At 43.8% G+C, this 25358-nt stretch overlaps 2 protein-coding genes across 4 annotated transcripts in view; both read right to left on the bottom strand.

Moving 5' to 3' along the window:
• The window catches only part of GAD2 (glutamate decarboxylase 2), a 40366-nt gene extending 31942 nt beyond the window's left edge, over positions 1-8424 (bottom strand). The window contains exons 1-6 of the mRNA XM_040073616.2: positions 8262-8424; positions 7946-8005; positions 7648-7800; positions 6432-6665; positions 1489-1579; positions 536-648 (exon numbers count right to left, since the gene is read on the bottom strand). Coding sequence (XP_039929550.1) covers positions 536-648; positions 1489-1579; positions 6432-6665; positions 7648-7800; positions 7946-8005; positions 8262-8337 — 727 coding nt within the window. The 5' untranslated portion in view covers positions 8338-8424. The remainder of the gene's footprint in view (positions 1-535; positions 649-1488; positions 1580-6431; positions 6666-7647; positions 7801-7945; positions 8006-8261) is intronic.
• A 1672-nt stretch (positions 8425-10096) lies between these two features.
• Positions 10097-25358, bottom strand: part of MYO3A (myosin IIIA) — a 108237-nt gene continuing 92975 nt past the window's right edge. For 2 of the 3 annotated variants that reach the window (XM_040080173.2, XM_040080184.2), the window contains exons 31-34: positions 17704-17813; positions 15133-15173; positions 13240-13380; positions 10097-11384 (exon numbers count right to left, since the gene is read on the bottom strand). In XM_040080173.2, the coding sequence (XP_039936107.1) occupies positions 11270-11384; positions 13240-13380; positions 15133-15173; positions 17704-17813 (407 nt within the window). In that variant the 3' untranslated portion in view covers positions 10097-11269. Of the gene's footprint in view, positions 11385-13239; positions 13381-15132; positions 15174-17703; positions 17814-25358 lie in introns of those variants that run through there. The other variant, XR_005703336.1, reaches the window with a different exon arrangement.

Genomic DNA, 25358 nt, shown 5'->3' with positions numbered 1-25358 from the left:
CAGATTTCTAAGCACATAAACACTCAAATAAACTAGCCACCCAAGTACCCCACTGAGAAAAACAGGTCAGCTTCACATGGAAAGCTAACATCATGCTCTAATGCTGGCAGGGTCTTACTGACTCTGCTAATGCTGGAGGGGATGCTATGTCTTTCCCTGTTTGCTCCAGTTTCCCCTGCAGTGATGGAGAGCTTTGTTGTGTTTCTTCCCTCCGTTCCTAATAAAACAGTCTTTCTATTTCATGGAATCCATAAAAAGTGGGGGCCAAGCAAAACTGTAAGGCAAATGTCTCTTCTCATTATGTTTCCCATGTGCCATTACAGATGCTCATCATGCAGTGCAATTTGCTCTAACAGACCCTCATAATCACATCCCTGAAATTCATAGACATGCAATATTTATCTCAAAGAGGCCACTGGTGTTTACTAGCAAGTGTCCTCTCGAACATGCATATTTAATTATATTTACTCTTTAGCTACAGGAGATGTCATATACCACAGTCTGAAAAATAGAGAAAGCTTGAAATGTCATGTACCAGGTGAAAATATCCCATCGCCACAGCCCCCTGGCCAGCCAACCATCTCTCTCATTTTCCTTAGAGTGACATATTCCAAAAGAACAAACACTGGAGCAATTTCATAGGTGAACCTGAAATGTAGTAATGTCCATATTTAATGCTTTCATCTACAACACTAACACATCTTTTTCCAATATTACATTACGTTATAGCCAAAATATACTCTATCTTATACTGGGTAGAGTTCTGTTTCACAATGCTTGCAAGGGTCTTCCTTCTGATTTGACATCTAATGTCTAGAAGGAGAAATGCAGGGAGTGCTTGAGAATCCGTTTTCTACCCACTTCAGTGCATAAAATCTTGCCCACCTCTTGCAGGTCCAAGGCTTTGCCCTTTATCCAGGAGATGCTGGGCAGAGCCCCTTTGCCTGCACAAACCTGTGCACATGTCTGGAGGCACATGTCAGCAATCCTATTCATAATGGCCAGACAGTGCGTGAAGCTAAGCAAGTACACAAAAATGCTTCCTAATCCCAAGGCGGAAGAAAAACCCCACACCTTAAATTCTGCATCTTTTTCTTACAGAAAGCAATAGCTTTGCTGGCTATAGGTATGGATTGTGTGTAACCCCTCTATGAATGAGGGGTGCAACTGCTCACTCAGCACCCTTTCATTTTACATATTTATGCATGCAAAATGCTAATCTGTAGATATACTTTTTGTGTGCTTTTGGGAGGTAGCACGACCAACGTCATATCACAATGATGAAATTTTATAAATGACAGCCTGCAGGACAACATTGAAAGTCTTTCTATAAATAACTGTTGTAACCATTTTAAAAGCAGATAATTTTCCCCCAGCAATTTTAACATAAAATTATTCTTTCACTCAGAAACAGAAACTAGAGTTTAAGAGCATAACTGTGAAATTGTACTAAATATCTATGTATTAAATAAAAAACCTTCTACTTACATATTAGTATTTGCTGCTGATGTCAGCCAGTCTGCCGCCAATCCAACCATGTCCAATCCAGTTGAGAGTTGATTAAAATATCTAGGGTGCCCTGCATAAGATAGAAAATGTTATCAAAAGGCTGATGACTCTGAATGAAACTATTCAGTGCTGAACAGTATATTTACCTTCATATTTCTATAAAGAAGGAAGCGCTTTCAAGGTATGAAACAAAGCAAATAGCAGCAAATACATTTCTTGAAAAAGGCAGGATAATTTCTCTTCTTTCTCATTCCAAAGTCAGTAAAAGCAGAGTAATTATACTCAACACAGAATAATGAATTCCACACATTCCCTATTATCCTTTCAATATGCCTGGAAAATTAGCACATTGCTGCCTCACAAAAATAGCTGTTTGCTCCCGTTAATGTGTCACATGTTGTCACTGGATATGGTTTTGCCTGACTAGGTTTGAAAGGCACACACGAGACACCATCTGAAAAGCTTGCCAGGACATATAACATCAGTGATGAATGGCTAATGATTGTAATAGACAGGGCGAAATGAGAAAATGGAGTATTTCGGTGACTGCTTTGCACATGACTCAATGGCTGATGATTGTACAAAGATGGCAGGGAAGGTGGTGGTCCTTGTCATTTCTTCACTGTCAGAGTGCAATTACAAATAGCCTGGCTACTTGCAATCATGATTTTAATCAAACGCCATGAAAACCAGCACTGCTGCCCCAGCAGAATGATGCACAGGACTATATTCAGTGAGCTGTTATTCTCTTTACTTGGTTAATCTAATTGGCTCCTGTGTTTTTTTTTCTAAAATCCTCCTAGAAATTTCCCTTAAAAATGTGCCTAGAGTCATTAAACACAGGAAGCATTAAAATTCCATTTTTACTAGTTCCTTCCCGCAAACCCCTGATAAGTAGCATAATTACTGGTACAAATTATGGAAGGTCCACAATCACTTAAATGCCATCCAACTCAAAGGAAGGCAGCCTCTGCTTGGAATACACCTGTCCTGACCCTTAGACAATGTACTGTTATTGCCATCAGAGAAAACAAAAGATCAAGCAAGATGATTGAGGAAATGCAGGCCCAGCACTGAGAGAAAACTTATCTTCGGTCTCCTGTGGCCTCTTATCAGGCATGGACACATGGCTGGCAGAGCAGCATGGGGAATTGCTCCCCGGCTCCCACCCTGCAGCACACAAAGGCAAAGTAATCAAGCTGAGCAGGCAGACCAGAGCTGAGGTTATGGGGCAGAGGACACATGCAAATTCCACTTGCCTGTGCCCTTAACCTGAGACCAGCCCTGTGCTATTGCCATCCAGCCTGATCGCATTTTGCCCCCAGCTCCCCCTCTCACGGACAGGAACTGCCACCTCTGCCTGGTCTGTGCTGCCAGACAGGCAGCCAAAGCCCCTGAGCACCCAGGAATGATGCTCAGATCCAGCAGAATGAACTGGACCTTGCTCCCTGCTCTTCAGGGTGGGGTTGGTGGACCTAAGTGGGGTTGGTGGACCTAAGCCACATGTGCACCCCATCACCACCACCACAGCCATCCTGCTCCAGGGTCTCTGCCTGCCGAGAACTGCACCTCCCCTGATGGAGAGATTTTGAAGGAGATTTCCATATTTATAGCATAGGTTCCATATCACAGCTGGGTGAAGAATTTCACCTGAAAGCCATAGAAAATTAGGAGCTAAAAGCCCTTAGTGGATCAGGGCTAGAGGAAGACTCAAAGAAGGTTACAGAAATCCCTGCTTTGGAAATAAATTCCCACTGAAAAGCTGGGGAATAGCAGAATTTGTATCCGCAGCTGCAGTGTCTCAGCGGTTCTCTGTCAGCCCCACACCCAGCCCCAGGCGACAGCCCTGTTGTCACCGCTTGTTTCTTCAAGCCAACCTCCCAGCACACCACCTGCTCTGGGAGCCGCCGCAGGAACAGGCGCGGGCACACGCGGGGTCGGGCAGCCGTACCCTGCAGCGAGCGAGGCGGAGGGAGCAGCGCCGCATGGAGAGCTGTCAGGACAGAGAGCAGCAGCTGCTGCTGCCGGGAGAGCCCCCAGCGCCCACACCTGTGACACTGCCCCCTGCGCTCCCGCAGCACGGCTGTAACACGGAAGGGCAGGGAAGGTGCTGCCCCAGCCTGACCCCTGCCCCAGCTGCAGGGGTTTGTCTGTCCCTGTGACACCTCCATACGTGAGCGAGCTCTCCTCCCTTGGCTACATGGCCGTGGAAAACTGGGGCTTTGCTTAGAATACAGGCTCCACTGGCCAGGTAAGAAGAGTTTGTGAGAAGTGCTCAAAAATCTCTACCCGGGTGCCTCTGCCTGAAATACACTTCCTTTGTTGAAGCTGATCCTGAACAAAGAGGTACTGGAAAAAAGACTATGACAGGGTGAAGAATGGCTCGAGGTGAAAACAGGAGATTATTACGTAATGGCTTGTTTAGCAATACACAGTGTATTCACAGATATCCCAGAGTAAATCGGGAGATGATGGCCAAGCACCAGGACCGAGGCACAGGGACACCGGAGGCCTGCCCTTCCCTCCTGAGGGCGTGCCTCTGCCCCACACACCCCCTCGAACACATTCCGCTTTGAGGCACAGGCATGCCCAGCGTGAACACCCGGGCCCCGCAGCCCCCAGAGGGAAGCGACGAGCGGGGCTGGGCACGGCCCGACAGCGCGGATAAAGGCGCGGCTGGAAGCACCAGTCTGGCCGGGCTTGCAGCCTCGCAGCGTGCACGGCCAGCACCAGGGCCTGCCGGGGAGCAAGGCTGGGCCGCAACCAGCTCCTCACACCCTACCTGGAGCTTCCAAGCCATTTTTAAACGCTCGTATTTCAACTCCCCTGTCCATTTTCAATCGTACAGAACACAGTGACTGAATTTCACACCCGTCTTTCCCTGCATTCGCAGTCACTGCCTTTTACATCCTCTCAGCAAGAATTACATCTCTTCTGGTAAGGGGGCAGAAAGTGTGGCGTCCCCGGGCACCCCAGTGAGCCGTGGCATGCAGACAACACCTGGGAGCAGCCCACACCTGCCCCTCGGCCGGAAAATCAGCCATCTGCCTCGTCGAATCCCTTGACCCGGGTATCCAGCTGTGAGGCTAATCTATGCAATACAATTTATTTTTCAATCAGCCTCCCGGGTCCCTGTAGCAAAACGCTGCCCAGGAGGGGCCGTGTCCGAGGGGCTTCTGTGGCAGGAGTGGAGGCAGATGCTGCCGCCAGAAACCTCACCATACCGTCCTTCCTCCGAGGGTAATTCCAGTGTTTTACTCCGAAGCACATGCCGAAGGATTCTAGGTGTAAACCCCACGCATTTCGTGAACCCCCTCCCAGGCTGGGGCTGTCACTCCAGGGAGCTGAGGAGCAGCAGCAGCCAAGCGAGGCAGCTCTGCATCCCCTGGGCTGAACCCCACCACACCACCACATTTCACAACCCCTCCAGCACCCGTTTTCAGACTTCAAAAACATTACTTTCATTAAAACATATTTTAAAATGCCAAGATGTGAAAGCCTCCGATATTTATAGAGAGGAAGAGAAATGGTAACATTGTTTTAAAGGGTCTTTTTTTGATGCACAAAATTAAAGGGTCTGTTATGTGAAAACAGGCTATAAAAAAACCCAACGATTGATGAAAATCACCTAAGAATTCCTATTTTTTTAATTTCCCAGAATCACAGATCCCACATTCTACATTATTCTGTGCAAAGACGTTTCCTATGCCCCATCCAGACACATCGCACAGATCACTGGACTGATCGACTTTGTTCCTCTGGAAATCATTTACTTAACTATTTAATCCAATATTTTACAAACATCTCGACAGCACCCGACCCAAGCATCCAAACAAGCGGAAGGTCATTTCCACCCTAAACGAGGAGGATTACACAGACCTCTCACAATCTTTACCGGGATCGGACTGTTCTGTTCTCTTCTCAAAACCTGAGAATTTTTGTTTTCCACTCAGCCTCTAGTCACAAATCAGCCTTTTGTCTCTTTCAGTAATTGCTTCACATTTATTTTTAAGCAATTTCTCAGCAATTCAAATTCCCACTAAGAGCTCCCCGGACTCCCTATTATTTCTCAATGACAGCCTAATTGCGGCTCCGCTTTCTGCCTGCTCCGCCGCAGTTTATTTAAGGTGGCCCCGGCGCGGAGTCGGGCGCTTCCCCACGCCTGGGTGAACCCCACGCTGCCTTTCCTCCACGAAACCCACAGGGGGGCACGACTAACGGGGGACCCCAAGCAGGCAGGAGTCAACCCATCCTTGCTTTCCCCAGTGAAAAACAACAAATGGCTGTTAAAACAAATCGGACTTTGGGTTTATTGCTTGAGCCTAAAGTTGAAACAAAATCCTCGATATTTCTGCGAAAGGTTCTGCTAAAATCTCTTTTTTATTTTATGTCCTGCAGGCGAAATAAGAGGCATGGCAAATGGCCGCTCAGAGCTGGATTTACAGGCCGTCTACCGCGATATCGGCTGTTAAATGGGCTGATCCCTGTCAAACGGGAGCCCCGTGCAGGGACTCCCCTCTGCCCCGCTCCCGGCTGCCCCGAGCTCCGCGCCCGCCGCACCCCGCTCTGCAGGGAGCAAGAGGCCATCGCCCCGGCATCGCACGTGAAATGGATGAAAAGGAACGGCACAAAGTGGTGAAGGCGGTGCAAAGTCTGCTCGGTGGCATATTCGGCAACTCCGACTCACAGACACATTAATTTTACATCGGGAAGGGTGTGCGAGGCTGCACTGACAGCTACAGAGATGGAGCTGCTGGAGTGTTCTATCATTTTGGAAAACGATTTCTGTCTCTGCTAGAAATTGCTTGGAGCTGACAAAATACAGTTGCGGCTTCAATCTTTAACGTTTCAAGCTAAATTGAAATGACACCTTTAATCAATGGATGAGACCATAGAGGGTAGAAAACGAGCATTGCTATTACCTGTTTTAATTGCATACTTCAGAGTTGTTCTACAGTTCAATAAAATTTCTTCCAAGGTCTGTGGCTGGTCTGCCAGTTCCCAGTTATATTCCTGGAGCAGCTCATTTGGGTAATGGAAATCAATAACTTTTGTAGATCTATCAAAACTTTTCACCACATACTGAAGTAAAATGTCCACAACATCTTGTAGGAAAGACATAGTAGTTATTTCTCCATTGCATGTCGGCAGAAGATCTGGGAATGGAAAAATGTAAAAGTTAACTTCGTTTTATGACCACATGCATGGATTTTTGAACAAAGTCTTCTCCCATTTATGTTACAAATCTCTACACTGTAGTCAATAAAAATAGGTTTTGTTTTAATTTAATAACCAAATTGGCAAGGTTGTATTTCGAAGAAATAACAAGATCCTATCTAAATTGGCCAATTCTCTCCACAATATATTTCAGTCAAGTTTTAATAGAGTGAGCATAGAGAAACAAGAAAAAAGGGAAAACAAATCTCGTAGGAAATAAAGATGGAGCAACAAATGCTACAAGCAGCACCCTAAAAACTGTCATTTGCCTCGCAATAAAATACCTTCGTGGTGACTCTCCTATGTAAGTGACTTGTTGATAATTTAATGCCTTTTTCTGAGGCAATGCCGCACGGGCTCTCGGTGTACACAAAGCTTTTGTTTGTGAGCGATGGCTCTGTCAAAGCCAGACGGTAGTGGAAGCCCGTAATTTGGGGTCCCGGGCTGCCGAACAAACGGGAGAGCTCCTGGCCAGCGCATGTCGGCGAGGAGCTGGGATCTACTCACTGGCGGAGACGCTACCTCCAAGGTCAGAAACGATGGAGTGCAAAAATATCTCGAAATAAAGCAAATGAGTAGGAGAGCGCTCTATTTCCCTCCTCCCCTCCAACCTTAATTACATCGCAGGGTCTTCAATGAGAAGGTCGACGCTGTCAGTGCTCCTTAGAAAGAAAAAGCTGCGGGCTCCAATACGCGGGATTTTACTACCTTGGGTTTCTCTTTTCGGGATTTTTTGTTGTTTGAGCGGTTTTTCTCCCGGCGGGGGCCAGGGTTGAGGGCGCAGAGCTCCGCCGCGCACCGCCAGACATCGCCGGACCCCCCATGCCACCGCGCAACGCGGGCAGAGGCAATTTCCAGACCGAACCGCTGTTTTTTTCTTGTTAGTTTTAGAGAAGCATCGTGCCCCGGGAGCGCCGTTACCTGTTGAGTGCAGAAAGGCGTAATTCACGTCCGCTTTTTGGCAACCGCAGGGTTTTTTGTCGCAGGTGCAGGTCGGCCTCGGCTCCGCTACCCCTGGGGCTGCCGCCCTGGCGCCGGTTTCCACGGGCTTCTCGGCATCTCCGTAGAGCAGGGCTTGACAGCGACACGGACACACGGCCTCATTACCGGGGCATCGACCCTCGTCCCCCGCCCTCCCGGCCCGGGGCAGGTCCCGCGGCGTTCCGCGGGCGCGCAGCCGCGCCCCCGCCGCGGGCTACCGGGGCCTCCCTGCCCTTACCGCAGAGTTTGTTTCCGATCCCTCCCGTGAACTTCTGGGCAACCTGACACCAAGCTCTCGCTGTAAGAAAAAATCGAGCGGAGGGTCCGTGGGGACGGGCGTGGGCTGGGGGCGTCTCGCCCGACCCCCGGCCCCGCTCCCCAGGAACCCCCTGCCCCGCAGAGCCCGCGGCGCCGGCCGGGCTCGAGTCGCCGTCGGTCCCCGCCGCCCGCACAGCTTCGTCCCGCCGGTCGAGCTGTCACAAAGGGGGCTCCGGCGACCGGGCAGCGCCGTCTCGGCGGCTCCGTCGGGCCCGTCCCGCCCGGCGTCCCCCTACCTGTGCCCGGAGTCTCGGCGGCTGCGGAGCCCTCCTCGGCTCCGAAGGGCCAGAAGCCGGAGCCGGGGCTTGCCATGGCGAAGGCGAACCGGCGGGGCGGACGAGGAGCGGCGATCTGCAGCCCAGGCGGCCTGAGCGAGTGTGCGTGAGTGTGCGGGTGTGTAAGTGCGCGCGGCTGCGCCAGGCGGCGGCAGGCGAAGGGGCGGGAGCGCCCCGGGCACGCGTGGGTGGGAGCGTCTCCCGTGGGCGCCCCCGGGGCGCGCTCCGCCGAGCTGCCGCGGCCGCGCCCCGCAGGCGCCGCTGCCCGGGACGGGGCGGGCGGCTCCACGGGCCGAGGTGACCGCTGAGGCCGCCAGCGGCGACGGCGTCGGCTGTTCTAAGGGATGTCCGCACCCTGCATCGGAGGAGCGAGGGGCGGCGGTGGGAGTACGATAGGGCTCGGGGCAGCTATAGGCGCTGCTTGAGCTGGGGCTGTAGCTGCCCTGGGGGGCGAAGGCGAGCCAGGGTGCCTGTGCCGTCTTCACCCTTCCGTGCGGCCGCAGCCCGGCGGGGCGGGCGGCGAGGGCTGAGCCGCCCGGTGCCGCAGGGCGCTGAGCGGAGGGGAATGCTAGTATTCCAAGTCTTGGCGGGCGGCCGCGGTGGCCCAGCCTGTTACCCCGAGGGGAAGGTTGGGACTACGGGGAAGCGTCCTCAGTCCTTTAAGATACAAAGCGAAGGGAAATCCCCCCCACCACACCTCCCACTTTTGCACCGGGGCACGCCCGCACGTGCGAGCAGGGCACTCCCGGGCGGCGGCGCCGAGGCCGGGGCCAGCCCGTGCCGCCGACGGTCCCGGGGTGGGGAATAGCCGGACACGAGCCCCCGCTGTCACATCGGCCCGGCCCACAGCTACCGGAGGGCGCCCCGTCGGGCCGAGCCGCCGCGGGAAAGGCGCAGGTGGAGGGGCCGGCACGGGGCTGGGCTCCCGCTGTCCCTCCCGCTCCCAGGCAGGCAGGGGAGTCCTGGCTCGTACGGATGTGCGGGAGGAGCCTTGCGACCTTGCGAGACGCCGCGGCTGCCCCCGCGTCTCCCTGGAGCCCCGGGGCGCTCCCCGGCGCTTCCGGCAACATTCCGAGCTGGGGACCCTCCAGCCCCGAGGAAGCAGAGGGCCCGGCGGCCAGACGGGAAGAGAAGGAGAACAACTGTTCCCATTCCCTTCACGTTGTCTCCGAAGCCAACCAAACCTCCTTTTTCCACCCAGTCTTTCCCTGCCGCGGCTGCCTCTCCTCTGGCACAGGAGGGATTTCAAGCCCTGGCCTTGGGGGCAGGAGACAGGACCACACCAGATCAGGATGTGGCTCTGCCGAGACCGTGGGTCACGCAGGGCCCCCACGCTGCCCGCAGCCAGGCCCCGTGTTCAGCCCGCGGCATCTCTCTGCTTCCTGCAGGCACCCACACGGTTATGAGGAGTGTCCCGCCATGAGATCTCACAGAAATGTCTCAATGCTTTAAAACACTGCTCTGGTGGGAAAGCAGAAGAAAACCAGTGCAGGCATCTCTTTGCGTGAAATCAGTCTGTTCCAGTTGCCACATCACAGCGGCTTGCACGTAGACAATAACTTCAGCTTTCCACGGCCAGAGGCTGCTGTGAGCCGTTCCCTGCCCTTGCTCACTCATGCCCCACTCCACAGTGTTTTGTCGGTTCTGGGTGTAATTCAGACACAACCAACCCTATCACTGCTTTGTATATTTTTATTTACTGTTCTAATAATACATGACAAAGCAACTTTAAAACAGATTGCAAAATTGTAACAATTTATCGCAAATTTTACATTGCAGTACATTTTAATCCGGTGCACAGCCTTGAAACTAGTTCAGGAAGTGATGGTTATCCGTCTCTGGGGAAAAGGCCAAATGTGCATGGGGAATGGACAAAAACCCGGCCCCTGTGGCTGACTGCTGCCGCCAATTGTCACATTTAGGAGAGCTGAGGATCAGAGTAGAACCAGGCCTTTGTGCTGGCATCATGAAATTTGCCTTCTCTTGCTTTGCAGCTGGGAACATGCAATTATGAATCCTGAAAGGAAGCGCTGCAATTATCTGTGTGGTTTCTGTGAAATAAGGTCTTTTGAATAAGGAATCAGGGGGAAATTTGAACACTGTGGCTATTGCTTTTATTTTCATTTAATTTCTAGTGGAACTGATTAAGAATGATCATTACATTTCAGCAGCAATCAACCAGAGAGTGTATTTCTATTCCTTTCTTGGAACCCCAGAGATTAAGATTCCTAAAAATCTAATGCAAATGAGAACAAAGCAAACATGATTTAAAAGTTCATCACTTAGTCACAAAGCTCAGAGGCAGAGGAGAGGGCTGGATATACTTCCCATAAATGGACATCTCCAACATAAAGATTATACATGCAATATTGACCTTTAAAACTGGCTACTAGCTTTACAGTAATATCAATAATGAAATAAACTGCCATAGCATGCTATCCAATTATTCATATACATTAATTTTCATGAGAGGGACACTTGCCACAAACAGGTCATCCCAAAATTTAGGCAATGTAAACTAAAATAAGCAGAAATCCCCCCGTGGTGCTCTTGTAATTCTTTCTTCCTGTAAAAGAATTTATTAGAAACATTAAGTAAGGTGCACATGGAAATTTGAAAGCTTAACTAGGGAACTATAAAGTAAATTATTATTTTGATTGGATGAGACTGGTGATATGGAAAAAAAATGCACTGAGGAAAGTAAACTAGATTTAAGCTGTTTAATAATTTTAGGATGTAGCAATGGTACACAAAAGAAAGCTGATTTTTATGTTAGGGAAGAATATGTGACAGTGTCCCTTTGCAATGGTGTTGGGCTGTAAACCGCAGTAATTCATATTCACATGAACACACACATTAACTTGAAACATTGAAGATTAAAAAAAAAAAAAAAAAGAAAACACATGGTATAAAATGATAAAAAAATTATGCTAATAAAAGCCAAATGGCAGCAGGAGCAGCAGCAGCAGCTAGAACTGCTGGATAAGGCGCCGGCGCTGTGAGGTCTTCCGCAGCAGTCGTCTGTAGTCATAGGGATTATCTTCAGCTTTGCTCTCTTCCAGGGGTCTTTCTGCAACCCTCGACCTAGGGATTAAGCACAGAAGTGTTTTAGAAATTAAAGTCAAAACATTTACCTTGGCAAACACTCCTAATCGACTGCTTAACCTCCACCCTTGTGGGGGAAAAACAAAAGGAGAAAGAAAAAAAATCAGCTGACTTTGCTAGGCCTCTTCCTGTGTTGCACAAAGCAGGCACCTCGGAACAAACACATTATATGCTAGAAGCAGATGAACACAGAAGAACAACATGTTCTTCTATGAAAGGGGCATTATAAAAGGACATAAAAACGTTGAGAGCATGGGGATGCTTTGCAGTAGCATTTGCCTGATGGTTACTGCACCAGATTTTCAGTTGGCATAAATCTGTTTGCTCTGTATTTAACCTGTCTGCAGAGTTCACTGTGAGCGTCCATCTCATTTTATTTTATTTTCAGATGGCAAGATGCATTTTGGATGCCACCTCTGACCAGCTGGAATAGTGATGTGGCATCAGCTGTTACCATGGAGCAAGATTAAAAATAAAAAAACCCAGTTATTTAAAGAGTAAACTACTCTGAAATAATTACAAAAAATTGTAGCATTCTACACTTAAGGTGCCTCCACTGCTGGTCCTATACCAATGTCAGAGGTAAACTGCTATATAAAGAGTACTCAATGCTTCACTTCTGTAGATTGAAATGGCTGTACAGTCTATATCCTGGTGACCCTATTCAAGAGATACTGAAGTGCAGAAATGTTTATTAATTGCATTCATCTGCCCTCTGAGGTAACCATAAATTTAGAAGTTACATGTATTTTGTTTCACTATGGCTACTTAGGCTGCAATCAGAGCAGCAAACAGTAAGGGGCAAGAAATTCCTTTTAGTAAGCTCAGTAGCAAAACTTTCGCTCACCTAAACCAGACCTCAGGGTGACAGATTTGGTGTAATTAACCACCTTAGAAATGCAACATTTTCTAATGGCTGTGAACTATACCATAATTCCCTGATATTATTACTTTTAATTACATATCTTCACTTTCCTGAAACTAATTTAGATCCTACGTGCGAGAAAGGCCAGTAATGAAATATGTAAAGTGCACAAAACATTCTACATTCTAAATGTTCTACAAACATTTCTTCTATCACTACAGATACATCTTCAAATACAATGCTTATCCCAGGCTTACCATTTCCCTTAGGACTTTGAGCTAGATGGTTTTCCAAGCTTCTCTTATGTTTAGGAACATGCAAGAAGATTCAATTATATTAAGATATATCGATGTGTGTTTGCACGTGCAGTGTGTGTGAGTGCATTGGCAAGAGTGAGAATATGAATTTCCTTTAGCCTGGCAGTGGTCACCCTCTGTGAAATCTATGGGGAAAGAGAGGAGGTTGAGAGAACCTCCCTTTGGGCTTTTTCTCCTAGCTGTCCACCTTGGTGAGGTGCATGCAGGCGACAGACACCTGTGCTGCTACAGGACAGCAGGAGGAGGTGGCAGTCAATCTGGAGTCTTAGCTGCACAAAACATGCAGAAGGCCTGGCACATGTCCACCCTAACTAATCAGAAATACAGTTTTTAGGTTCTGCTTCAGCTTAATTTTATTTTAGATCAGGGATGCAGAATGTCTGTCCATCTGGCCCTTGGGAAACCAAAAACTGGCAGGTAGGCTGAACACCAATCACACTGGCATCCCTCTTGCGTGGGGAATATTTCAGATATTCCCAATTTGAGATGGGAAATTTTAGCTGTATGTTTTGCAAGATAATTTGGCAAAATTTCATGTCTAAAGTAATAGACTTATGGGTAACTTAAAAGTGCATTTCTTTTTATTATTATTTTGACTATGTCAACAAAGATAATATTTATTTTTTTCCTATTACTATTTTGAATGAATTACCGCTCAGTAGCTCGAAAAATGGAAGTCCTGCGCTCAATTGGGTATCTCTTCCTTCTTGTGGTAGTACTGCTGTCCTTGGAGGTGGAGTCAGTAGATGAAATTTCTTGGTAGTAGATATCTATATCTAGCACTTTGCTCAGACTGTCAATAAATAAGAACACTAAGTTAACAGTTAAACTTTTCAATATTATTTTTCAACATACAAACCCAAGGCAGCCAAATATCATTATTAGTTCTCTTTATGCGTCAAGGATCTAAGGAGAAATATACATTGGCACAAAAAATCAGTCTCTGAAGTATGACTGCTGTACAATGCAGATATTGAGAATTTTGAAATGCTAAATACTTTTATATATTCATAAAGGAGACACAGATTACTGAAATTGTTTGGACTTGCCATTAGACTCAGTGCAGAGGCATTTTTATGGTATAATTCATCTGGTCTATTTTAGATATCTCTTTAAGCAAGAGATGAATCATTTTTCTAAAGATGAGTATTTTTTTCTCTGACTACAAGAAGAGAGTCTAAAACAACTAGTTCAGATATGGGTGTCAATAATGTAGGTATCTCTTATTTTGTCGGGTGAATGCTATCCAGGGTATTATACATACAGAAAAAAAATCCATCCCAACATCCATTTTAGTACTGCTAAGGAAAGAAATAATATCCTAAAAAAGAAACCAAATAGAGAAGTTCGGAATTCAATCCTCACATTGTTAGAAACCAGAAGTAATTAATTTATTTAACTTGCTATGTTCCACTAATATAGAGTCAGCACATGAAAGAAAATGCAGTCAGGGAATTGGTTAACTAGATTTAAGATGAGTGAAACCTAACTGAGGCCGATGAGAGAAAACACTAGATTTTGTTGTAAACACTAGATTTTGGTGTGTTAGTTATTTTTTCCTCCTAGACTGGAGTCAACAGGTGTGAAATTTTTTTAGGATCCAAATGACATGAGAAAAAAAGCTGAAAGGGACCAAACATGGGGGACAGGGACATAAGGTCAATCCTTTAAGCTGCGGTATAATCAAGTGCAATTTAAATTGTGGTTGAATGAAGTTCAAAGCTGTAAGCACATTTTATATAGATGTAATGCCATGCAACATCCTCTAAGATACCTATTTTAGCCACAGAGTTTGTATTCTGCAGCCTCAGCCGAGGATAGTGCAGAGAGCTCATTCATCTGGCAGCTATGAGCAGGCTGCCATCACACACACGGTGCCACAGCAGTGCCACTGAGGGGGCAGCAGAAAAGCCTCAGTATAGAAACACAAATAAAATAAAGCTATGATGTATGTCAGGAGCTGTGAACCAGGTCTGCAGCACGTGTAAGGATCTAAGATACGGAAGGACAGAATATACCTATTGCTTCCTTCTTTTCTGCAGAGATCCATCAGAATAGGTTAGTTACACTGGGAAGAAAACACTTCTGGTACAAATTTCAAGGGCTACTCTTCTTTAGTTGTTGTTCATATTTATTGTTTTAATTTTTTATTACCTATTTCCAGACACTCATATATTTTTAGTAGAAAATTTTGACAGTCTTTGTATTTTTGCTGACAAAAAAGAACTGGTTGCCCATTTGCTTTGACTAGAATTTTAAGCATTTTCAATTATTTTCTGTGCCAGAACTATCTTTGATGTGGACTTTATCTTATTATAATGCTTGTGTTACCATGATAAAGGACCATGTTTTAGGAAAACTGAATGGCTGAATTCTATAATGGATTTTAGTCAATGAAAATTGCATTTTAACTTTGTATACATGTCCCCCTGTGAATCACCAAATTACTGTTCTTTTTTCAATGCTTTATGCTCCTGGTTGAAGTACAGCTAAAAACTATTCTAGAGTACTGGAACGACAATTGTGAGATAATGAGAAAAATTACCTTTCTTTTCTTGGTTTCCGTTTTTCATCTTGTATTGATTTCTAAGAAAATAAAAAGTAATTAAAAATACTAAAAGGAAAGCTTATGCAAAAATACAGTTCATTAATGTTAGGTAGAAGAGTGTTGTATATTTTTCAGTAAAAGAAATGATAGAAAATGAGCATATGTCCCAGAAAAATCTCTTTTAAGAACCTTTGAGACTGAGAATGAGATTAGCATTGTTGCTCCCAAATTTGTTGCCATACTGTGAAAAAAAAAAAGCCAGAGTAATGATGATCAGAACAGAAAATGGAAATCTAAAACTTTCAAATAGCTATAGCTGTTTGAATGAAGTTGGTAACACTATCTCACCAAGGCAATTTTAGTGTGATGCCATGAAAATTTCCATGAATAGAAGCAATGCAGTGGGAAGAGGCATAATCCTAGTCTCATTAATGCCAATGTAGTCTTCACACAGGTTTAGCAGAATAAAATGGACAAAGGCTCCATTTAAAAACAGTATAGTAGTTGGCAAAAGACCTTTAGGATACAAGATTTCTAAAAATGAAAAGGAGAAGATTCATAGGGAATGTGAATGATTTCTTATCTCTAATACAGTTCTATCCCTACAGCCATAACAATGCTGTGTTGCAGCACCTAATGCATCATACTTCAAAGGCAGTATTTTTTAGTGCAGTCTGTGGTCTTAATTGTATTTCTTGCAAAGGAGTGAAAGCATATTAGAACTAGTCACTGAGTCACTGTAAAGTCACTGAGAATCAGAAATCCTGATGGACTTCAGTATGCAGGAAAATGAACATGACATGTAATTCCAAAATGATAGGCTGATTGAAAGAAATATGCCCCAAAATAAAATTCTCATGCCTTATATGAACAGTGGGCTATTGTCAGGCTTCATTTATACCTGCATATCCTTTCAGGTCATCTGATATGCAAGGAGATGTGTGAAAATGTAAGGTGTCTCATTAATGTCTGTAGCATGATGTTAGAGAAATATCTAATTTTGCAAAAGAAAGAGAATTTATTGGTTTTTTTTTTTAATGCACTCATATTGTGTTTCTTCATTTTCATATGATCTGGGCTTGATAATAATCTGTGAATGCCTGAAGGTCACAGAGATTTTTAATAAGGTAGAAAATCCATAATAGCTGGGAAAGTGGACTGCCCTCTAAAGCTGACAACCATCTAAAGTTAGGGTTTAATGACTTACCCAAGATCTAAGACTTTAACAACTAGTAGGTCTCCTTTCTAAGCTTCAGTGTATAGATATCCACATTGAACCTTTCCCTGACCAGTGAACTTCATGTCAGGAAGACAGGTTTCTCTTTTTCACACTTTCTTGAAAATATAACTCATGGGAGGTAATTTTGATTAATACATTGAAAAGCTGCTGCTAAAAAATGGATTAAAAATCTCCTGGCGCCACTGCAGTTTTTGTTTGCACTGATGCCATGGCTGTTTTCTGGTATGGAGCTGGCCGTGTAGCAGATGAGCTGTCAGAAAGTACTACGTTCCTGACCCTATAGTCTTAGTTTCCTAGATATGCATTTACTTCAGAATTGCCCTTCTCAGAAATTTCCAAATGCAGATTCTGTGTCATGCTTTTCTTTTCAGTCCTTTATCTCACCAATCTTGCTTTCACAAAACAAATTTTATTCTTACTTGCAAATTTATTTTTAAGAATGTAATTTCTTTTCAGAATATCACCGTTCCAAAGCTGTGTTGTTTCAAACTCTCAGAATAAAACAAAGCTATATTTGTCTTTTTTTGGTATGCCAGGCACAACCATCCCTACAGGCCCTGGTGACACCTTCTGTTGAAAGGAGAAGCAATTGCTACGGTTAGTTTATTCGCTGTGTTCTCACCGGCTGTTAAAATAGGTCACTAAGATACAGGCACCTCGAGCAAATCAGTTTAATTGCTTTTTTTGTTGGAAGTGCTTTCTGAGCTGCTTTTACATTTTCACTCTTTCTGCTTGCTTTCTTGCCTTTTTTCCTATATTTAAGGGCACTGAAGTCAAGAGGGGAAAGCAGCACTCGGTATCTGAACTTGGACCAAAGGCTATATATAGTGACACTCAAATCCATTAGTCTCCTGAGCTGTTGGTATTTGCCAATGCCTTCATAATCACAATCTGACACATTGTAAAGGAAGTTACAGTGTGCATACTAATACAACTTATTTTAGTATTTGCTCTCTCTGCAAGATCAAGCACTAATTTAGAAGCTCAAAATAGCTCCAAACAAACCTGTGCCTCTCTTGGTTCTCTCCTGTGACTTACAAAGAAACTATGGAGACAGGGCACTTGATTTGGGTATTGAAAATGCAAATGCTACTTATGCACATAACAAAAGTACATATGTTTAGGTACAAAAGTAAGTACTGGTCTGACATAGCTCCCCAATCTGGGTAACTCTGTACTTCCATTTCAAGTCTTATTTGAAATGTGAAGTTTGTGGCCAAAGGGTTTATGCTGTATTAGAAAAGAATAATGGGAACTCGGCAATTAGAAAGATAGTTTGGGTGGGAATTATCTGACAGTTTTAGCCCAGAAAAGCTTCTTAAACTCACATGTATTAGAGTGTAGTAGGTGGAGTCTTCTGGATTATTTAATGTTTTGGGCTTCCGTGGCCTTCTGGGGGGTCTCAGCATTGGGCGAGAGTCTTCTACTTTGGCCACAACTGCAAAAAAGCAGAAGATAGCAATGCTTATTTCTTCACAGAACTTTTGGGATAAACAGGAGAGAATTTCACCAAAGAGAGAAAAAAGTCCACACAGCCACTTTTACTGCTCGCAGTAATTCAAGTAAGCAACTGCTTTCGTCATTTTCATCAGCAGAGAATTGGTTTATCCACTTGAATCCTGACTGCCCACAGGGACAAATGCCATATAATGAATGCCAGGCTGGAACAGCCCAAAGGTCTGCCTGGCACAGGGCTCTCCTTCTATAAAGGGCTGATGTTCCACATTCAGAAAAGGGCTCTGAAGGGTAATGGCTACTGCGAGCCCACTGCCTTGTAACGGGGACCTGTGTGGCAGGGGTGATGTTTCTTCAGACTCAAGTCAATCTTTAAGGTACTGAATGAGGGAACTAGCATTAGGCCTCTGTTGCAGAGGTTGTCCTCTACATTATCACAGTGAAGATTTTCCTCCAGGTGTCCTGCTGAGGCCTGTCATTTCAAACCAAATCACGTGCCACCGGCCAACAGAGCATGACCATGTCCATCACATCCAATGTAGTCTGTGTTAGTGTACTCAGATTCTGGTCTCTAGTTCTACAAAAAACTTTCTGCAAACATGTGAAAAATGCCTTCACTCTAATAGAAATGAAATCAAGATTTTAACACGAAATGGAACTACTGTCCCCTGGTAGTCTCCCAGTTCAGAGTTAGACACTGACTTGCAGATTGCATTGGCTGGCACACAGAGAAGTAGAAAAATATCTTGGGTATTTGCTTGTTGAAAATCTATATGCAATTCAGTGCTAAGAGACAGGGCTGCTTGGGTTCATAGGTCATTTGTGCCGGAGACAACACAGAGTGCAGGGTTCCTAATGCCTAGGAAGACCACAGAACTGGCCCTGGAGGGACAAGAGACCACAAATGTACAGCCTGGTGAGCCTGGTCTCCTTCCCTTCAGCTATAGAAAAAGTTAACAGCAGTTCCTTCATGATGAAGGAGCAGGGAGTTGCACACAGCAGAACACCAGTGGCAGAGATGGGTCATAAAGACACATATAGGTAGTGAATGAAGCCACAGCACAGTGAACTGAGTGTCTAAGGTGTCTTGTATTATCCAGGGAGGTTTGATCTTGCCCTTGTCCCATCACAGATATACTAAGGACAATCCATGAGAAAAAACATCTTCTTATTCATAAATGAATATACTATGAGATTGGGATGGGGATCTAAATCCCACTGAATTACTAAAGTGTGTTTTGCTGATAGAATCCACTTCCACATGAAGTGACTTTACCATTTTGTTCCCCTATGACCATCAGAAACCCTTTTACATTATAAAAAACAACTCTCCCATGTACAGCAGACATCTTTTTAATTAAGCAGGTAGCACTATAATTTAAAATGAGAAACGATCAGCAATACATCAGTCTCGACTCCTGCAAAATTATCTGTTTAAGTTTTTTGCTACGTGTGATAAATAAAGGCTTGTAAAGGTCATGGGTATACAGAGGAGCCAGAATGAATAATGTTAATTTAAATTGTAGTTGGATAATGATTACATTTACTGTTTTAGTTTCTTATCTGAAATGCAGACTGCTGCTTCTGTAATAAACGAACAAGTATCTTTTTTAACATTTTGCACCTAAGAGAACAATGGTTCTCTAAGCCAGGTTACAGATCATTCATGTTAAACAATTAATTTCAGATGCAATAAATTCATTTCAGTAACCTGTAGTAAATATAAGTGACATTCCTTGATTTCAATAGGTACAGCAGGCTTGACTTGGCTCTTAATGTGGGCTGTTGCTACCTTGCTGCATTTCAAATGGGCTACCTAGAATCATCTGACTTTCCATTTGTTTGAGAGAAGAGGCATGTCTTCCCTATTTTATTTTTAAACACAATAGGAGTCCAAAGTGGAAACATTACCTTAAAAAAAAATCCCTTAAAATTTGGTGCCGTTGAATAGAAACACCTAACACCCTGTCTGTAGGACATTTTCAAAAATTTTGTCAGAGATCATGACTGCAAGAAAATCTGGAAAAAAAAAAAAAAAAAAGCCAATTTGGGGGGCTCTAGGAAAATCCCAGTGAAAAAGCTCTCATTATGCCTAAAGATTTTTTACTGTCCCCTAAGAATTTATCACTCTGTATGCTGTTACATTATTTAATTCATCAATGTCAAACAGATAAAGCATTATTGTATTCTAGATTACAGTTATTCCAACTGAAATTACTTGTATACTTCTTGTGTTCAAAAAATACCATTTTGACAATGATAAAGGTTTCAGTAAAAAAAAAAAAAAAAGTTGTTAAGCTCTTGTGTTGTACATATGTATAAGCAGTGCAAAAGAATTGAGGGGAAAGAAGTATCATGTTGGGGCAGGCAGCTTTCTAAGCTTAGACCTTCATCATTCCTTTTTAAAACTGAATATAAGGCTGAAAAGGCATTTCTGAGTTTTGCCTCCAAATTACACAGTAAGGTTTTGCTTTCTTTGTTTCACCAGAAAGTGAAGCTGTTATTTCCTTTTGCACTTAGATTTGCATGTTCATTGCTACCGAAATTCAGTAGATACGGTAGTTACTTGTATTGGATAATACAAAGTAAAATTTGCTTTTTTATTAATTTCTCATAAATACAGAAATAATTTACTTAGTAAAATTAAAGGTTGGGGTGAAAATTAAATACACAAGCCTGATAAATGGTGAGTTTGATGTGCTTGTTTTCCAGATGGCCTGTACCTTTCTGCAGCAGGCAATGAAGCAGAAAGGAGAAGTGAAATAATTCACTTATTAAGAGGGCAATTATGTTGCTTCTGTATTCCATTACAAAGAAAATGTTTTTATTGAAGTCCAGTCTCTCCATAATAAAGTCTCTTGTAGCTTATTTTTACTTAATACTTCCAAGTATCTCTAGCAAGATCTGGCCATATGCTTTCTATGTAAAAAGAAAACTTGTTTCCCCTCTAACAGTAATTTAAATTGATATTTTACAACACTGGTACAAAAATCATTCACACAGTAGCTGTTAAAGTGCTCTGGAAATGCCAGGTTAGCACTACCATCCCTATCCTACTAAAAGGGTAAATACCATGCACAAAGACACAAGGAGACTTGCTTAAAGTTACATCCTAGTTAGTCATTAGCAGAGGTAAGGACTGGAGGGCTGTGCTGAGACTCCCATCTCTGCTGCTAGCCCACACCTTGCTGTTGGATCTGCCTGGAGAGCTGCTGTCAGTGCTGGGACACATGCCTTAGGAGCAATGTGTAGGAGAAACTGGAAACTTTGATGCAACACAGATATTCCCTGAAGGGTTTACCAGGAGAAAGACAGATTGAAATGGATGAATGAAATACAGAGTTAATAGTCAGGAAAGGCACATGAACAGTGTGGCTGCCAGATAACATTCAAGAAGGTTTAGTAAATCTAAGAAAAATTCTTTATTTGTATCAGTATCTCAGCTAGCTCATTTAGCACTGCTGCAAATGTTCCTACCTAAGTTGCACACACACTCAATTCTACAACAAATTAATACTTTCATACTCGGCCCTCACTGAAAGATCCAAATACACCGAAAAGTGTATTCAATATGTATGTGTATCCTGAACACCACCACAAACTCCAGGACCTGAAGAGAGCTGCATGTGCTTGAAACATACAAGGATGAGCAAGAAATGTTTGAATAAAGATGAGTCAGTATCAACAGCCCTTTAGGTTGAACTGTTTGTACATTCTGATACAATGATAAGCTTGAAAGACAGCAATCTTGAGGAATCAACGTCCATGGAGGCTAATGTAAATTAACTATGACTTACAACAGATTTTGTACTGAAGACTGGAGAAATAGTGTGGTTACAGCTGTGATAAATATCTAAGGGACCAAAGGTCTCTACTTATTAAGCCACCTGGAGAAACAGGCAAAGCCATCTTCAGGTCATTTAAGTGAAATGTTACATGCTTGATTTAGAGCTGTTCCACATCTTATGGAGACAGAAGTATAAAGCCAGACTCAGAATTAAGCAGGAAGAAAAACATGAGGAAAAGCAGTAATTGTATAGGGTTTTTAGAGGGAATTGAAAATAATCAGTAAAAATGGAAATACAGCAACTGGAGTTCCCGGACTTGATAATGAGAAGATAACAGGTATTACTGCTTACAACATTTATGTGCATACCTTTTTACTGTTCTAATTGTACACAGCCTGAGGATGTAACTACTCAAGTTTGTAATTTGGACCAAGAAGAGCACTGCTTTTCAACATTCTGGTTAATAAATTTTAGATATTTTTCACTCATGGGATGTTTAACACAGCCAAATTTGGAAATTATGGCTGATGGCTGCAAATTCTTAGTAATCTGGAAAAAAACCAGAGGGATTACTCTGGCACGGACCTAGAAGAAGAAACAGCAAGAGACTGAGAACTTTCAGATTGTGTACAGCAGAGGTTGACCGTGTTTGATCTCTCATGCCTAAATCCCACAGCCTCACTGAGGGAAGCAGTTTCAGTCTCTGGCTGACACTAATACAGAATCACAGAATAATAAACATTGGAAAAGACCTCTAAGATCAAGGTGGCTTGACCACCTTTCCAGGTAGACCACAGCATGAAGTGCCATGTCCAGCTGTTTCTTAAACACCTCCAAGGATGGTGACTCCATCACCTCCTTGGGAAATCCATTCCAATGCTTAACAACTCTTTTAGTGAAGAAATTTCTCCTGGTGTCTAGCCTGAGCCTCCCCTGGTGCAGCTTGAGACCATGTCCTCTTGTCCTATCAATGGTCACCTGGGAGAAGAGGCTAAACCCACACCTGGCTGCACTCTCCTTTCAGGCAGTTGTAGAGCAATAAGGTCACCCCTGAGCCTCCTTTTCTCCAGGTTAAACAACCCCAGCTCCCTCAGCTGCTCCTGATCGGACTTGTGCTCCAGACCCTTCACCAGCTTTGTTGCCCTTCTCTGGACTTGCTACAGCACCTCTCATTTCTCTGAGTCTGGTGACCTGGGATTGCTGCTTTTTAAGAGAGGATATTTAAGAAAAATGGATGTATTCCACTTCCACAGCCTCGCAGATCTTATGCTCTTCATGGATCTGAGCAACTCCCAGCACAGATCTTCTACATCCTGGCTATGTGGTGTCCAAAGGACCACTCCTGTAGCCAAGAACCACCAGCCAGCGGTGCTGGCCTACCCTGTTTTTCTCCAGTCCCACACCTCAGTACTCCCTGTCTGACTACTCACTCGCAATGAAGAAAGTCTGGCTGGTGAATACTGCTGTGCTCACCCGGTGCTACACAGGCTCCCTTTTCCTTGCAAAGCCTGCCCATTAAATTCCTGTAAATAGTGCTTTGACAGCCTACAGCAGGAGGAATCCTGGATGAAAACCCTGTCTCATTGCATCATTTAGTTGAAAATGTCCTCAGCTGCATTGGGGTTCCTCATACCATGTAAATTTCATTCTAAATATAGAAAATTCTCTTCCTGAGATTTTGTACTTGAACTGTCATTTAATAAGTAGAGGGATGAGCACTATGATTCATCTGGGGGAAAAAAAAAAAACAACAAAAAAACCCTATGAAAAGAATTCCTCCAATAATGATCAAGTTCCCCTCACTTCAGGCTTTGATCTCAAAAAATTTGACAGCAGCCATTTGTGCATTCTGACACCACAGCAACCCAAGGCTCACTAGCAGTCCAAGGGTACAGTTCTGGGGTGCAGCTATTACATTTGGCTGAAAGCACGTAAGAAGCAAATATAACCTACTCGGAGATTCTAGCCACAGGGAATTTTGTTTATTCCAGGACCTTGTGCAGCTTGCCTTATGCATTTTATAAATATGAAGAAACTAATTTAAGAACAACTTAACCTTGTGGATTTAAGATTAAATCAACCTTTTGCTCAGATGTTCCTTTAACAGCAAGTTTTGCATTTTTATTAAAAACAAACAAACAAGCAAACCATTTAAAAAATGTGAACATTTGTCACAGTATGTCATCAGCTGCCCCTCAGTTCTTCCCCTTCTGTGGGTAGCAAATGTAATATAATATTTTATCAGAGGAAGTGGTAAGTTGTTATTGCACAACGGCCACCTACCCACAAACAAAGGCAGCCAAGCTCTCATATCTAGCTATAAAATATAATTCACGTGCCATAGCTGTAAAACAACATACAAAACTAGTGAAGCTGATGAAAAAATGTAAATAAATGTAAATGACCAACATAATTACAAATACGTAAATACCACATGATTTAAAGAACAACTAAAGCTCAACAACCCCTGCCTTCATAAGAGTAGGACAGGAAAAGCAGCCATAGAGGGAAAGCTGCAGTAAAAGCATATCCTTCTGTAAATGAGTGTGCATAAATCCTACAGTAACACATAATATAGGCAGGTAGACAGGAAAGTTCCTCTCTGTTAATAAGATCACCTTGTCTACCTGCTTCACTTCAGCACGACCATCTGCAGGACCTTACCTCAAATCTTTGGGGGTTTTGTACACATTTTACTATATGGCATAGAGGAAGAAAATACAATAATCCAGAATGTTGATAACTCCTGTGTTTTAGACAGTACAGCTTAAATGAACTGAACACAGGTATATTGTTACTTAAATATTCTCTGCATCTAGCTAGATCATATTTGCTATAATAAACATCTACTTAAGACAGTGCAGCTTTGTGATAAAGCCAGTTTCCAGCTGGCTTAAAGGCAAACTGTGGAATTACTGCAGTGTACTGTCTTCACTATTTTGTGCATTGGTCATAGCTGGCAAAGAAACAGTTTTCCTGTCATGTAAATTATGTTCAAGTGTAGAAAAAGAAAGTTCACACTCCATACCAAGAAAGGTCTTTCAGTGGACAGCTTTACCACTGGAAAACTTCTGCACTGTGGCACTACAGGGTTTTACAGCAGTGCGACATTTTCAGAGATAAAGGGAGGTGAAGTGGCTGACTGGTCACCCCCTTAGGCAGGGTTGGATGCACAGGTGACAAACCCTGGCAGATTTTTGTCTCCTGCAAAGCTACTTAAATTAATAGCAGTGTGAAGGGTAGACTTCACTGCATTTTGCATATGGCAGGAACATATTGGTACGTTTGCACTTGGTTCACTTGTGCAAGTGATGAGATCTTTATCTGATAAAACAGGGATTTGTATATTCCCTTTCCCTCTATCTACCACTTTTCTCTAGCTTCTGTTGAAAAATGTGTTAGAACCAAGAGTATTTTCCAAAGCATACATTTTTAATTTCTCATGTTTATCTTGTCAAAAAATCAGCAGTATTTAGCAGAGAACTCAATACAAGACCATTAATGACAATCACAAACCTTCTTCTGTCTTTAATGAAAGGTCTTGGCACTTGGTTTTCCATTTCCCATTTCTTTTCTCTTGCAGACTTTGGTCTTGGAAACAGGCTGAACTATACAGATTACCTACCAGCAGCCAGTTTACACTTAGAGGTGTAAATACCAAGCCCTCATTTTATCAGTTTTCCCATTTGAGAGGACTCAAAAGTAGGATTGAAGTACTTTAAGATCTTTTCAATGTACTC

The sequence above is a fragment of the Hirundo rustica genome, chromosome 1, assembly GCF_015227805.2.
Source record: "Hirundo rustica isolate bHirRus1 chromosome 1, bHirRus1.pri.v3, whole genome shotgun sequence".
NCBI classification, from domain to species: domain Eukaryota; kingdom Metazoa; phylum Chordata; class Aves; order Passeriformes; family Hirundinidae; genus Hirundo; species Hirundo rustica.
This window is presented reverse-complemented; position numbering and strand designations above follow the sequence as displayed.